General features: G+C 46.8%; 1 protein-coding gene across 1 annotated transcript in view; it reads left to right on the forward strand.

Annotated features, from left to right (window-relative positions):
- The first annotated feature begins 1,509 nt into the window (after window positions 1-1,509).
- WWC2 (WW and C2 domain containing 2) overlaps window positions 1,510-16,023 on the forward strand; it is a 198,998-nt gene continuing 184,484 nt past the window's right edge. The window contains exon 1 of the mRNA XM_025886237.2: window positions 1,510-2,023. Within this exon, the coding sequence (XP_025742022.2) occupies window positions 1,893-2,023 (131 nt within the window). The 5' untranslated portion in view covers window positions 1,510-1,892. The remainder of the gene's footprint in view (window positions 2,024-16,023) is intronic.

Consider the following 16,023-nt stretch of genomic DNA (forward strand, 5'->3'; position numbering starts at 1 on the left):
TTACGGGTCTGTGAATCCAGGAGGAGAGACGACTTTGTTCCACACCTTCTGAAAGCCCCTGTCCAACGCTGTGTCCCGCACGAGGTGGGGAAGTCGTCATTCATTGGCGGGCAGGATTAAGCGAATTCACACCAAGAGATGAATGACTGAGCTCCAGGGCCTTCTGCGGGCATTTTACTTTAAAAGAAGCTGTTAGTAACCCGGAAGAATATGAACGGGGGACGGTGTAGACCAGGCTGGAGAGGAGCTTTGGGACTGGGAGGCTCCCTCCCAGCCCCAGGGGCTGGGGGCACTGAAGGCCCTGTGCCCAGGCCCTGCCAGTCCTACTGCTCACGGCACTGTCCTACCCGGAGCCCAGGGTCCGGCCCCATCTCAGCGCCCACCAGGAAGCAGTAGGGGATGAATAAAGAAATGCTTGTGAACTAAGGGAAGATCCACATTCCATTTAAGACGCGATCCAGGGCCTAGGAAAGCCTGGCCTCCCGGCCGCAGTGGGGTCCCTCCAGCGTGGTCGCCCACACCTTCTTGGCCACAGCAGGGTTCGGGGTGGGGGACTTCCCGCGGCGGGGGCTGGGCGGAAGGGACTGGTTTCAGGATTAGTGCACGTCCAGCTGTCCTAACCCCCTACAACGGAGGCCAGCGGCAGAGGGTCCCCCGGTGGCTGGCCTGGGCCCCCCGGGTGGAGCGGCCGGACCGGTGGGAGGCTCGAGTGCCTTCTAGTCCGTGGCCCGCCCGGCGGGCGGAGTTGGGGGGGGGCGGTGAACAGTCGCTTCCCAGGGTCAGGCCGGAGTTTCCCCCGCAGGCCACTGGGGCAGGCGGGTCTCTGCGCTCTGGGACCGCCGGACCCGCCTTCGCTTTCCGCCGCGAGTCCCGTGGCCTCTGGGCTGAGGTCACGGAGGGCCAGGCGCCCTGCAGAGGCCCCGGAGGCGACACCGCCCCGGACACGCCACGGACACTCTAAGCGCTTTCGGTGCTTTTCACACTTTCCCACCGCTCGGGACCGCCCTTGGGTTCCCAAGTAGCCCAGGGCGCGGCGTGGGGGAGCCTTTGTGCCCTCGCTGTTTGCTGGGACTTTTTCTTCCTAAGAGAGCCTCCCCCACCCCTTTCCTCTCGAAAGTCTTGTGGTTTCCCTAGAAGTCGGCAAGAAGTTGAGAAGGTTGCGGAGCGCTCTCTAGCTCCTTCCCGTCCCGAAACTCTAAAGACCCGAGCCGTTCGGCCGCTGGGAGATGTTTGGGGTCAAGGGGAGGGAGCGAACGGTGCATTCCTTCGCCCTCCTCCCTCCCACCGGGTCCCTCAGCTCCCCTCCTCCGCCCCCGCCCCGGGCTCGGCCCTGCGCCCGGGCTCTCGCAGTCTGCCCCGGGAGCTGCAGGGTTAAGCCCTGGAATGTGGCGGCGAGGAATGTGCATGCAGATGAGCCCAGCGAGGGGAGGGGCGGACGGAGGCGGGCCCGGGGCGGGGCGCATGCTAATCGCACGCAAATGAGGAGGCCCGTCGCCGCCGCGGCCGCCGCTCCGCCGAGCTTCCCGGATCCGAGCCCAGACGGCGGCGGCTCGGGCAGCCTGGGCGCCGCGACCCTCGGCGGCCACAGGGGGACGGGGAGGAGGAGGAGGAAGAGGCGGAGGCAGCGGCTGCAGCCGCGAGGCGGAGGAGGAGGAGGAGGGTTCGCTCGCCAACTCCGACGCAGACATGGTGGACTGATCCCCGGCGGGGCCGAGAGCAGGGCTTCCTGAGGCGCCCCCCGCGCGTGGCCCCGCCGCGCCCCGCGCCCCGCGCCCCGCAGCCCCTCGCCGGCGCCCGCGTCGGGTGCGGCGGCCGAGCCGGGCAGTCACGTTCCCGCCGCGTCCCGCGCCCGGTCCCTATGGAGGCGCCGCTCGCCGGCGAGGCCGCCGACCATGCCTAGGAGGGCCGGGAGCGGGCAGCTGCCGCTACCCCGGGGCTGGGAGGAGGCCAGGGACTACGACGGCAAGGTCTTCTACATCGACCACAACACCAGGAGGACCAGCTGGATCGACCCCCGGGACAGGTGGGCGGCCGGGCCGCGGGTGGGCGCGGGGACCCGCCTCAGAAGTGCGGCGGCGGCTGTTGTCCCGGAGATCCGGCCGATCGGCGGCGCCCGCGGCGCGGGGGGCGTGGGGCGTGGGGCGTCGCCGGCCCCGGACTGCCGGGAGGGGTCTCGGGAAGGAGGTTGGGGACCATCAGCCGGTGAGGAGCCCCGGAGGGGCTCGCTTGGAGCCGCCCCTTCCAGGGCCTCTTTGCCCGCTCCCTTCCCGACTCCCCCTGGGACCTTTAGACACTCCCGGGCCGGGAGGGAAGGGTGGAATTTGGCGCCCCGGGCTGGCACTTCGTGTCCTGTTAACGGACCCCGAGGAGCCACCTGAGCCCTGCCGCGAGCTCGCCTATGCCTAAAGTGGGCCAAACTGGAGCTGGAGGGTAGCTTCGGCCTTTGGGAGGCGGGGACGGGCCGGGAGCCTCCGGGAGAAGGCCTAAGTGCAAGGTGGGGAACCAGCCGACCAAGCCACCTGTGGCATCTCTCTGGCCGTCCTTGGCGGCCAGCCTTGACTGCAAGTTCTTGACGGGCCGCTGGTCAGGCGGGAGGTCCTGGGCATGGAGGGGGGTTCCAGGCACCCTTCCTCGCCGGGCCCTGGCTGTGGGTGTTACTAGCTTTGCCCCTCAGAGTTTAGAAACGCTTTTTGGGGGGGGGGTAGGGTTTGGCTTACTGCTTCACCTGAAAACGAACTGCGTCTTAGATCTTGAAAAGGCAAATTCTCTTTTGAAAAGTGCAGTGAACATCGAAACGGACTTGAGCTTAGCATGATGTCTTGTAGTTTTCAACACACACTTTTTAGTCCTGCTTGGAGGTAAAGTGGAGAAGCATAACCAAATCATCGTCCAAGGAGTTGAGGAGCTGAAATTTTGCCTAATGTTCACAAATGTTGGAACTCTATCCCATCTGTCTTGTTACCCTTAAAAGGAAAATTTCTGAAAGTTGGACCTATTAGAAGAATAATAGGAGATATTCCTAATTGTAAATTTGTAAATTGGCCATTAAGGAGGCGTTCCTAATTGTAAATTAGGGGTTTATAACCTTTTAGGTGTTTCTATTACCCCTTTTCTTAATTTGAAGTTGAAATAGTTTTGTACTTTATGTTCTTAGTTAACTTTTATCTTAAGGATATTGTTTTTTGAAAGCTAGTAAAGAGTAATTATAAGAAAGTCATAAATGGCATTATAAATTTATGGAACAATCCTTATTAAATTATCCATGAAGGTATCAGTTTAGGTTTCCCTTCTGAAATGAGAAAAGGCACCTGTGCTGAGGTTCTCTCTTGCCACAGCCTGGCTGCCTGTTGCTGGCCTGATGAAAGTTATGACAAGCATCACACCTTCACAGTTTCTCCAGGCATACTAGTTGTTGTCATAAACTTCACGCTCCAGGTCAGTTACTTGACTTATGCCCTTGCACTTGAAACTGTTTAACAGACAGTAAATGTCGGTGATGATGGTGTGCACCCAGCAGTGACTTCTAAGGCACCTGTATAAATATTTGACTTTTACAGTTATGTGGTAATTCTGCTTTCTCATACTAGGAGTTTCAGGTTCTTGAAATTGCAGTGAATTCTTGAAATTTTTAGGCATTTCAGATTCCCTTCATTTTGCATGTTCAGTTATATCGTCTCATTTATATTTACCAACAAAGATTATAAAGAACATGTAATGCCTTCGTAAAGCAAATAGAAAGTGAGGTAAGATATGACTTGGCTTATCCATATCACTACTTCTTAAACAAGTTAAGCATGCCTTTTATTTTAAACTGTTAATGGATTAACAATTATTATGAACTCTGTTTTCAGGAAACTGGGTAACCAATTCATTTGATGTGGATAAACAGTTTTGACTAAGATGACTTGTTATTATTCCAGTTTTCTTTGAAGCAGTTAGATCTTTAAGTATTTGGAAATAGAAATTTGGTTATAAACATTTCTGGATCTCACTATGAGTTCTAAAAAATTCTGTGAGATCAGGGTCATTGCTGACATACTTAGTTTAAGTTTGATTCTGTTTTCTTTTAGGGAATTGAAGTGACTGTAAGTCTTGCTAAACTGTGTGAGAGGATATTTGGAACAACTATGCACTCTAGGCAGTTTTGTTAGACACTTACCAAACATATGGAAAAAGAGATGTTACACAGGCCAATTGGAGTGTGCCTATTCTTCTACAGGATCAAATTACAAATCCTGGAAGAAAAGTGTCTTGATAAACTGTGGGTGTGCGGTACCTTTGAACTTTTAAAGTCAATTAATTAAAATGGTCACGAAGGCTTACCCAGTTGTATTCATGTTAAGAAAAATTCTGACAGTCTATCAGAATTGGTGAAGTATTTCTGATTGTATAGATATATATGCAGATTTAGTGGTGGGGGGAGTGGAAGCCTGGAGGCTTTTACAAGAACATAATCTTGTTCAATAAGCAGTGGTTTTAGAATACTGAAGTATTAAAATACTTGTAAGCTTTTGGAGGTAGATGACCTAATGCAAACTTTGCTGGGACATGATTAAAGCTTTTATTGCCTCACCACTTATTAACTGAGTAAGCTTAGCTGAGTTTGTGATACCCTCTAAACCTTCGTTTTCAACTCTGAGATGAAGATAATACCACGTATTTTATAGGGATGGTTAGGGGTCCATAATGACGGCCCAGCCAAGTAGTACTAGCGGTGGTGTTGTCATTCCACTGCAGGAACTGATTGGTAGTTCAGGTTGCCCCTGGACATAGTGGATGTACTGGCACCTATTTATTCTGTGTTTACTGTATGGCGGTCACTGGGCTAAGCTTCTTAGCCATGATCTCATTCTGTTCTCCCGTTAGTCCTATGAGGTGGTGCTATTATTATCTTCCAGTTACAGATGAGGAAATAGAGTCACAGAGACATTGCCATTGCTGTTAAAAGTGGCCAAGATTTGAAGTCAGACAGTTTGACTCTGGAGCCTGTGCCCTGTGTCATTCCTTTAGACCGCTGGAACACCTGGACATGCTCAGGGGTTTTTGGGTGGAGTAGAACCTCTTTGCCTAAGTGTTGATTTTTCAGGCTGATTAACCAGTCTTTATTGGTCTTCAAAGGTTCCTGTTAACTTTTTGTGATTCTTAGATCCCTGAGTTAGCCACATGTAGGGTCGGGTTCATGAATGCCTTGGGAGTAGGGTTGGCCGCCCACCAGGTTGACCCCATTGAACAACAGTGCAGGGCCAGGTAGAACTTGGAAATTCAGTGTGCTCTTGGGCACCTTAGAAGTTCTGTTTGGGGAAGAGTTAAGGGCTCTGTCTCGTTCCTGAATAGATTACAGTTTTACTATAGTGGGCTTGACTCTGCCTTCCTCCCCTCCCCCCCCCCACCAATCCTGAGGAAATCTCCCTGTCCATGATTCCTTGCCTCCTACTCCCACGCCCTCGCAGTGGATCAGCTGTTATTTTGGGGGTCTACTCTTTCCCTCACCTCTTATTTTGCCCACCACGGACAGCCTTTGAGCACACCAGTTGGCGTTTATGGTGGCCCATAGATCATGGCCAAATGGTGTGGTGTGTAAAAAACACGCCCTACATTCAACATAGGAGAAAAGGGTGGGATGGATTCATTGCCTCTGAGAGGAATAGCGGGCGAAGGTGGGCAGGCCTCAGAGACTGGGTGAGTGGTTGTACAAACTCTCAGTAGAATTCTGCTCATTTTCTGCCCTTGGACTGAACGTTATCCTGAGATACAATAATTTTGTCTAGTTGAACGTAAAAGATGTACCACCACACAGAAACTTGCTGATGGACATAAGCTTTGGTTTATGGCTAGCATCAGATACTGAGTGACCTGTGTGCTTTCTAACTGAAGGGCAGAAGTTCTGGAGGTGGGATGGGGCGGGAAGGGGAGCGCAACAGGAGGAAGACGATGTCAGCTGGGTATCCTTGATGGCTGAGCTAACTCTGGGCTCTTTACACCCACTTTATGGCACGTGATTCAGATCTGAGGAACTCTGTATTGTCTTGCTTTCAAAGTCGAAGCAAGTAATTTTGCTAAAGCTACTGCTAAAGTGTAAATTCCTCAAGAGACCTAATTGCTTATTACTGCTTTTCTGTGTCCTTTGTAGATGGTAGATGTTAAATGAATGTTGGTTAGGTCAATTAATGAAGAAAGTTGTTAAATTAATGAAAGAACACTAGTTGAGCTACTCTCTCCCAGTTCCTTATTGTTAACGCTTTAGAAAAAATTACCCATATCCACTACCACCCAGGGACAATCGATTTTCCAGTTAGATTAAAAATAATGAGAGAATTAAGCTGCTACATTTTGACTAATAGTATAAATATGGGAATTATAAGAGCAAAGAAAACAAAATCAGCCCTTATAGTCGTAATCACAACTGCCATTGTCATAGATTGCCGGAAATCATTCCTCTCCAGCCGGCTGAGTTTGGGTGCCAAATGGTTACTGTGAATTATTTGAGTGATTATGGTTTTGAAGTGTGGAGAGGTTGTTAAAGAAAGGTTTTGTTTTGTTTTGTTTTGTTTTTAATCACTCTGGGAAGCACTAATTTAAACTCAATTGTGCTGTCTCCCAAAAATTCCCAAAGAAGTATTTCATGTTTTCAACACAGTTTGCTGTAGTGCTTGCAGGAGGGAGCAGCAGTTGCTTAGTATATGACTAAGATTTCTCCCGTGACTTTAATAGTCTGTAGTTAGCAGTGTAATTTTTTTGGAAGACTTAGGGCAGCACTTGTTTTTTTAGGAAAGACTATTATTTATAATTTTCTCTTTTTTAAGCTGCAAATCACTGAATTGCAAGTTAACCTAGTCAACCCTTAAGGCTTGTGGCCTTCCAGTGTTTAAGTCTCCTGTAGGGAAGCCCAGGTGCGCTGGGAAGTGTGGAAGCTGCCCTGCAGCCCGACAAGATCGGCCCTGCCCACTTGTGGGACTTGGAGATACTGCCTTGTGAATGGCATGTGCTTGCTTTTCTTGCGTAAATGTCAGTAGGAGAAAGACGCCGCCACGCAAGCGGGGCGTGGCCAGCTTCATTGTGCTGATGGGGGAGTTCTTGAAGTGAGCCTAATACAACGTCAGATCCTTGAGAGAGGGCCTGAGTCTGTGTAGGCTCTGGCCCTATGAACTTGATTAGAATTGGTTGACCTGATTTCTTGGTAGAATTGTGGACTAATTTCTTCATTTATGAAGCTCTGTTATTGGAAAAACGGTCACGGAAGTATGGGGAATAGGAAAGGGGTTTTTTAAAGACAACAGTGTGTATGTAAGTTATGGATTAAAAATGATTTGCCAGATATATAGGCCCACTCTGTTCAGTGGCTTTTTTTCCAGTTATTTTTTTTTTATTGAGATTAAAATCACAAAGAATTCACCATTTTAAAGTACCATTCAGTGGTTTTTAGTATACTCACAATGTCGTGCAACCATAACCATTATGTAATGCCTGAACATTTTTATCACCTCAAAAAGAAACGCTCTGTCCATTAGGAGCTCACCTTCCATTCTTTCCCCACCCCTGCTGCCTTTGGCAACCACTAATCTACTTTCTGTCTTCATGGCTGTCCCTCTTCTGGACATTTCGTGTAAATGGAATCATGCAATCTGTTTCCTTTGTGTCTGGCTTCTTTCATTTAGCACAATGTTTTCAAGTATCATCCATGTTGTAGCAGGTGACAGAACTTCGTTCCTTTTTATGACTTTGAATAATATTCTATTGTACGGATATACCATATACACTTTGTTTCTCCGTTCATCGGTTGATGGGCATTTGGGTTGCTTCCTCCTTTTGGCTGTTATGAATAACGCTGCTGTGAGTGTTCATGTATGATTTTTGTATGAATATATGTTTTCAGTTCTCTTGGGTAGATCCCTGGAAGTGGAACTGCTACGTCACATGGGAATTCTATGTTTAACTTCTTGAGGCTCTGCCAGGCCATTTTCCATTCCCACCAGCAGTGTCCAAGGGTTCTAGTTTCTCCACATCCTCACCGGCACTTGTTGTTTTCGGTTTGGTTTGTTTTGTTTTAAGCATTTCTCCTGGGCACGAGGTGGTATCTGACTGCGGTTTGGATTTGCCTTTCCCTCTGCCTAGTGTTTTGCTAGCCTTACCGTGACCCAAGCTTCCCGCCTTTATTCTAGCCTTGGAGCCCTTTCCGCTCTCCCCACCTTTTTGTGTCCTCTCGCTTATTACCGGACCAGGAAAAAGTTAGCTAAGAGACATCAGTTCTGTCCAGTCTCCCGTCGCTCTTCCCTTTCTCCCCAGTCTCACCGCTTTGAATCAGTGTAACACCAAAGTTGAGGCTATAGGCTTTTCCCCAGTTTTTACTGTGCCAGCCAGCGAAATGCCCTGGGCTCTGGGAGGCGTGAGGACAAACAGGTTTCCACCCCAGCTCAGCTTGCTTACATCTCAGTTTGCATAATCACCTTTAAAAAGTGAAAGAAAATGTGGGTATCGTCCATTACCTTTTCTTTAGATATCCCTTTAATTCAGCCTAAGGGTGAGGAGGAGTGGTGAGAGGAATTAGAGGCAGAAGACAGTGCCAAAAAACATACTAACTTTTGTCTTCATCCCAAATACGATATATTTTAAGAGGCCTAGATGTAAATCATGGAAATAATGAATTATAATGTATGTGTATATGTATATAACCAGCTTATTAAACATGATTTGATGTTTAAAAGCTTTTAGTTTAGCGATATATGGTAAGGATCAAGTTCATTTTTATTAATTAAAAAAAAAAAAAAAAACACCAGTTGGAGGAAAGCTGGTAAAGACTGCCTTGGCCAGGGCGCCTGGGTGGCTCAGTTGGTTAAGCGACTGCCCTCGGCTCAGGTCATGATCCTGGAGTCCCGGGATCCAGTCCCACATCGGGCTCCCTGCTCAGCGGGGAGTCTGCTTCTCCCTCTGACCCTCTTCCCTCTCATGCTCTCTCTATCTCATTCTCTCACTCTCTCAAATAAATAAAGAAAATCTTAAAAAAAAAAAAAAAGACTGCCTTGGCCAGGTGATAAAGGTGAATAGGGACAGTGATAACTCATGTGGACGTCCACTTGATGTGATGTGATGACAGTGACACTTTGCGGTCTTCCTCCCCCAAACTATCATAACCCCAGGATAATCATGAGAAGAACACCCACCAAATCTCGGCAGAGGGACATCCTACAAAATATCTGACCTGTACTCTTTAAAAAAACTATCGTGATTCTCAGAAACAAGGGAAGTCTGAGAAACAGTCCCAGCCAAGAGGAGCCCAGGGAGACATGAGGACTAAATGGAATATGGTATCCTGGAGAGGAGCCTGGAACAGAAGAAGGACATTAGGTACAAGCTAAGGAAATCTGGAAAAAGTATGGATTCTAGTCAATCATAATATATCGTTCCTGGTTCATTAATTTTAATCAACATAACATCCTGATAGGGGAAACTGAGTGTGGCATATACGGAAACTCTGTACTAAGTACATTTTTTCTGTAAATCTAAAACCGTTCCCCCCCAAAATAGTTGATTTTAAAAAGATTACCAAAAAAACACACAAAACAGTTGGAAGTGTTTTTCTTTAGTCAAAATGTGACTGGGCTATATAATTATGGTTTTTTTTTTTTTTTTTTTTTTTTTTGGTATACTTGAAAAGCAAGGGTGGGCAAACTAGGGCCCAGGGGCCAAATCCCAGCCTGCAGCCTTGTTTTTGTATAACCCTCCAGCTAAGAATGGCTTTTACATCATTAAAGGGTTGTAAACAAACAAAAACAAAGAAGAATATGTGACACGGATTGTATGTGGCCCACAAAGCTTAAAATATTTACTCAGGCCCTTTACAGAAAAATTTTGCCAACCTCTGATAAAAAGTGAGATGATAGTCTTTAAAAATATTTTATATTGGGGCGCCTGGGTGGCTCAGTCGCTTAAGCGTCTGCCTTCGGCTCAGGTCATGATCCCAGGGTCCTGGGATCGAGCCCCGCATCGGGCTCCCTGCTCAGTGGGGAGTCTGCTTCTCCCTCTCCCACTGCCCCTGCTTGTGTTCCCTCTCTGTCTCTCGCTGTGTCTCTCTCTGTCAAATAAAATCTTAAAAAAAATATTTTATGTAAACCTTTAGAAGAAACATTGAGCATACATGATAAAATGGTATGTTTATCAGTCATCATTGATCGTTTTTTTCACAAAGAACCTGGGCTCTAGGCATCATGTAGTATAATGATGGATCAGACACGGATGCTGAGTTTGAGGAGGTGCCTTGCTGATCTTACCACTTTTCTTTTAATGCAGCATGTCACATAAAGTTTTCCAAACCCATTCTTCTCTGAAGTAGCTGGAATTGTACGTAGGGACCTGAAAAAAACAGGCAAAACTGAAGTTCTGGAGATATCCTAGTTGTTTACAGTTTACTATTGGAGGTACAAATACAGTAATCGGTTTTGATGGTTGGAAACACTGATTTTCCTGTGACAGATTGATGGTGTTTATAAAATCACAAAGTTGGTGATGATGAGCAGGTAGAAAATGAGGCCATGTATTATCTTTATAAAGTAAGTGCCTGTCACAGTCAAGATGCTGTGAAAGGCTGAGATTGTATTACTCTGTGACTAATTTTTCCAGTATTGTTAACCCTGATGCCAGTAACGAAATCATAGTTGTGAGGGCCTGGGTGGCTCAGTTGGTTCAGGTCATGGCCTTGGGGCCCTGGGTTGGAGGCCTGTGTCAGGCTCCCGGCTCAGCAGGGAGTTTGCTTGAGGTTCTCTCTCTCCCTCTGCCCCCCCCCCCCCCGTGTTGGCTCTCTCTCAAAATAAATGGATAACACTTTATTTTTTATTTTTTTAAAGATTTATTTTTTTTAAAGATTTTATTTGTTTATTTGACAGAGAGAGGCACAGCGAGAGAGGGAACACAGGCAGGGGCAGCGGGAGAGGGAGAAGCAGGCTTCCCGCTGAGCAGGGAGCCCGATGCGGGGCTCCATCCCAGGACCCTGGGATCATGACCTGAGACGCTTAACGCCTGAGCCACCCAGGCTCCCCTGGATAAAACTTTAAAAAAACAAAAAGAAAAAGGAAAGAACTCATGGTTCTGAGAGGCCAGTGGTGAGCAGCCCTGAAAATGGGGCCCCTGGAAAGTGGGGCATGGTGGGGTAACAGAGCTCAGCTTTGGGGACCGTGCTTTCACTCCTGTGACACTGGAGGAGTCGAGGTGGTCCCGACAGAGAATTGGACCAGAGGTGTACATTTAACGTACTTTGGTCTCCATGGCGGCGGGGGAAGGGAATGGAAAGAAATGTGGACATTATCTTGATTATCAAAATAGCGACTGACTTTTAGCTAAAGAGTGTCGCTGCTATTTCTGTAAAAAGGAGTGTGTCGGGATCGGGCAGGCAGAGAAGCTTTCCTTTGGTTCGACTCTTGCTGCTTCTGCCCGAGCTGCTTTTCCAGCGTGGCCGCGGCGATCGTGATCGTTGGCTCTGACCGTGACCATGAGTGCCGACAGCAGTAGTAAACATTGACGGACAGCGATCTGTGCTCTGCGCTCCTGATTAAGATTTTGTCTTTGTGCTAGACTGTGGAATGTGTTGTGTACTTTACTGACATTGCTCCATTTTATGAGAAGGTAATTTTATTAAGTGGCACTGATAGTCAAGTTTAAAGCATGAGAGACACGACTTTTACTGCAAAAGACAGCAAGAGCACGCAGCGCAAAACTTTATTCTGCAATTTTCCTAAGTGGTACGGTTTTTCATAGAGATACATTGAAATGCCAATCTTTTTTTTTGTTTTCCCTTTGAAATTGTGACAGTGAATGAATGTGTGGAATCCGTATTGTACGTGATATCCCTGGGTTGCCAGTTTTGTCCACTTGTAGGTCTAGGTGTGTTCATTTCTGACTGGTCCTTTCCCTTTCTGCCAATTGTCAGGGTGTTTGAACTTGTTAGAGGTTTACTTTCTCCCCTCATTGCCTCCCTTTCCCCCTTTCTGCTAAGTGGCGCAGCTCGTGACATTTCTCTTAGGACCGTATAACTATAAACTGGTATTTAACTTAGGACCGTGTAACTATAAACTGGTATTAATGCCTTGGTTTGCTGTTGCAGATCCAAAGGCTGTAGGGCTGACTTGATTGTCTAATACCCCTTTCAGCTTTCCCCCCCGAAGGTCTGCCTTTAGATGTATATAGATGCATTCTTGAGAGATTTCCTAATGTCTCATATGTAGGAGCATCTGTGTGTCTGCATCGCTAATGTTCTCATAAAATTGATTTCAAGTCAGTTGAGGATGGAGACCTGCTTTGCATGTGCACCATTCCTTTGTGCGATCTGCTCTATTAGACTGCCTGTTCCCCTGGGGCACTTAAGAACACTGCAGAGCCCCATACCCATATAAATGAAATGTCAGTATCTGAAGGACCTTTGCCTTCTTCCAGCAGCCTCCATAATCTGTCCCCAACCTACTCTTACTGACTTGACCCCCTTGTCACTCACTCATTCATCTGTTCAACCCTTCATCAAAGATTTGCTGAAAACACTGTATGCCTAACATATAACTTGGGGACATGGCATTGAATGGAATAGGCAAGGTCCCTACTTCTTTGGATTTTTATATTCCCGTTTAGGGATGACAAATTATAAAGGCAGTAGTGAATGTGTTTTGATGAAAATAAACAAGGTGATGTAATAAGTGGTGTCAGTGGGAGCTAGTTTGGGTGCAGTGGTAAGGAAAGGCCTTTCTGAGGAGCTGACTTTTAAGTGAGACATCAGGATAAGAAAGAGCTATCCAGGGCGCCTGGGTGGCTCAGTTGGTTAAGCATCTGCCTTCGGCTCGGGTCATGGTCCCAGGGTCCTGGGTTCGAGCCCCGCATCGGGCTCTTTGCTCAGCGGGCAGTCTACTTCTCCCTCTCGCTCTGCCTGTTGCTCCCCCTGCTTGTGCTCTCTCTCTCTCTCTCAAATAAATAAAATCTTTAAAAAAAATTAAAGATATATATAAAAAAAAGGAAGAGCCATCCATGTGAAGATCTGGGATGGTCCAGGCAGAGGAAAAGGCTAGGCGGAAGCGCCATCCCGCTCTGTCTCGTGTGATAGCTGCTAGGAATATGTGGCTATTTAAATTAATCAAAATTAAATAAAGTTAAAAATCTCCTTTCTCGGTCTCATTAGCCACAAGTTAAGTGCTCATGAGCCACATGTGCAATATAGAACATTTCTGTCAGTGCAGAAAGTCCTCCTGAACCCCACTGTCCTAAAGTGCTAAGGAGGTTGGTAATGTTCAAGGAGCTGAAAGGCATCCTGTGTGACCCCACTGTAGAGACCCAGTGGGACAAGGGTCTTCTTGTGAGGCAGAGACATGGAAAGGGTCTGACCAGGTATGCCTTGTAGACCATCAACATTTTTAGGGCATTTGGGAGCCACTGGACGAGTTTTAAGTTGAATGGAGGAATGGAGGTGTATATGTGCATGTGCGTGTTTGTTCCTGCTGTCTTTCCATAAAGGAACATTTCTTTGTAAGGCCTTATCCATTTTTCACAAGCCATCACTACTCTGTGGAGGAGTGGTAGAAGCCATTGCAATGAAATAATCTAGGTGAGAAACCATTAGATCCTGAACTAGAATGATGGCTTTGGCAATGGAGAGCAGTGAATGGATTGGGATGTTTTTTAGGTAAAAGGGAAAGAACTTGCCTGTGCTTTGGCTGTGTGAGGCATGAGGAAAAGAGAGGAACGAAGGATTTGCTGATATACAGATGGGGAAAGACCAAGGGAGGAGTATGGTTGGTTGGTATGCAGTTGGATCAGTAATCTAGAGTTGAGGTCTGAGATGCCTATTACAACATACACATGGAGATATCCAACAGGTGGCCAGAAATAGAGTCTGGAGTTTGGAAGACAGCTCAGAGCTTGGGATAGTAAATTTGGGTATATCTAGGTAGTCTGTTTAAATGGTGGGATGGGATAAGATCCCTGGAGAGAAGGAAAAGAAGAGGTCCCAGGATGAAGTACAGGCCTGAAGCTCAATACACTTATTTTTTTGGTTTGTGAAACCTCGTTCCAGCGAAGATGGTTTACTTATTCTCGTTGGACCAGCCCTTATACTTGATGGCGACGAAGATGACAGTGATGATGGTAGAACTACCATCTGTGGAGCCCTGCTCGTAGGTCACCTCAGGCCCCACGAGGGCACGCGCACTGTCTGTCTTGTCCACTGTTGTATTTCAGTGCCTAATTCTGTGGGAGCTCCTAATGAGTATTTATTGAATCAATGAAACCTTTGATAAGGTACCATGATTGCCCCCAGTTTAGGAAACTGAGGCTTAATGGGTTAGGTGACTTGTCTTAGGCACAAAGCTGTGAAGCAGTGGTGGCAGAACTTGACCATGTCATTCCGACTTCAGAGCTGTGCACGTAACTACCTACCGCCTCTGACAACTGCTAGCAAGAGGCCTGGGCCTCCTCTTGGGGTTGGAAGTCCTAGCCAGTACATAGCGAAGCTTCCGCACGTGGAGCTTCCCCTCACAACTTAGCCACATGTAGTCTGCCATTGCCTTAATCCTTAATCCCGTACGTGTACTGTGTTTGCACTCTTCAAATTGAACTATTACTTTTTCAGAATTTATTTTTTATTTTCCCGGACAAGTTGGTAGGCTCTGTTTGGTTAAGTCATGCACACTGTTCCTTATTCATGCCCCCCAGAGGACACCCAACACAGTGTCTTGCGCGTGTTTGGTATTCAAGTAAAGCTGAGTTGATTCTATCACTTCTGCCTTATTCCAGCGCTTTAAGTTCTTTCAGAGGCTGAGAGCCGATATGCTATAAATCCGCTTTATCCTTGTCTTCTGGTTCTGAAAACCCTTTGACCTTGTACCACAGTCTTCTCCCAACTGTCACCTTCCCAAATGTGCCCTACACACCTGCACCCCTCCAGGTGACCTAATTAAGAATGGAGAATTTGCAAAGCATAACGCTGAGTCCCAGCTCTTCCAGATTCTTTCCTAGAGCTCTCTCTTTTTCATGGATTTAAACCCTGATGGGCAATCCATTGTCTGAAAATACTGTGGTTTTACCACAAGTGTGTAAATTACAGACCTTGATTGGAATTATTTTTTACTTTGACTCTTGGAGTTGAGTGTAAGTCTTGGGGGAACAATAATCTCTTTCTGTAAATTGCCATGTTATATTTTGCTTTACACTGCTTAGATTTGGATTCAAGCGCTAACCTTCGTAAATGGGAAGTGATAGAAACTAAGCGGGAGTGTGGTGTGTTTTTGTTTGATTTACTTACGCCATGAAATTTACCTGGAAGCATACAAGCTGTCACTAAAAGGGTGGTTGTAGAGGAACCACGTAACGTGAATATTCTTTGTCCCTGTCACAAGTTGTTGCACTTTTGTTTGTCTTTGTGAGAGCTAACCAATGTATTGTGTATCTGCTTCTGTCTGGAAATCTAGTATTCTTACATTTCTACTTTTGACTTGGTTTGAGATCCAAGTTTGTGAATTTTAATTAAATGCTTAGATTATGCATGTGAAAAATCTTTTGTTCCTGTGTTGCTATGAGCAACAGTGGTTAAAGTTAACCTTCCCTTTTTCAAAGAAATAGTGGACAGATAAATATATGAATTTTGTCAGGTCAAAAAAAGGTCGTCATTTAGTGTTGCGAATGGTCTGCTTATAAAATAAATTGTTACTATGACCATGATTATCACAGAGAAGGGAAGAATGCAGTAGAAGTGAATAATCATCTGACACATTGACAAAACATTCCTAAAATACTATTCAAATGAGGAAAGACTTTACGGGGCTGCAGCCGAGTAGCCAAGCGTTGAGTCCTTTTAGTCGGAGGCCATCTGACTGCATTTACTGTTGTGGCTGAAAAGAGGCTGTATGTGTAGTGGTTTGCAGAGAAAAACCATGACTTATATGACTCTCCCAACTTCTTCCTTCCTTCCTTCCTTTCTTTTTCTTTCTTTCCTTCCCTTTCTTTTTCTCTCTCCTTCCTTCCTTCCTTCCTTCCTTCCTTCCTTCCTTCCTTCCTTCC

This window comes from Callorhinus ursinus, unplaced genomic scaffold (genome assembly GCF_003265705.2).
Source record: "Callorhinus ursinus isolate GAN/ISIS: 27379988/994484 unplaced genomic scaffold, GSC_fseal_2.0 scaffold17, whole genome shotgun sequence".
NCBI lineage: Eukaryota > Metazoa > Chordata > Mammalia > Carnivora > Otariidae > Callorhinus > Callorhinus ursinus.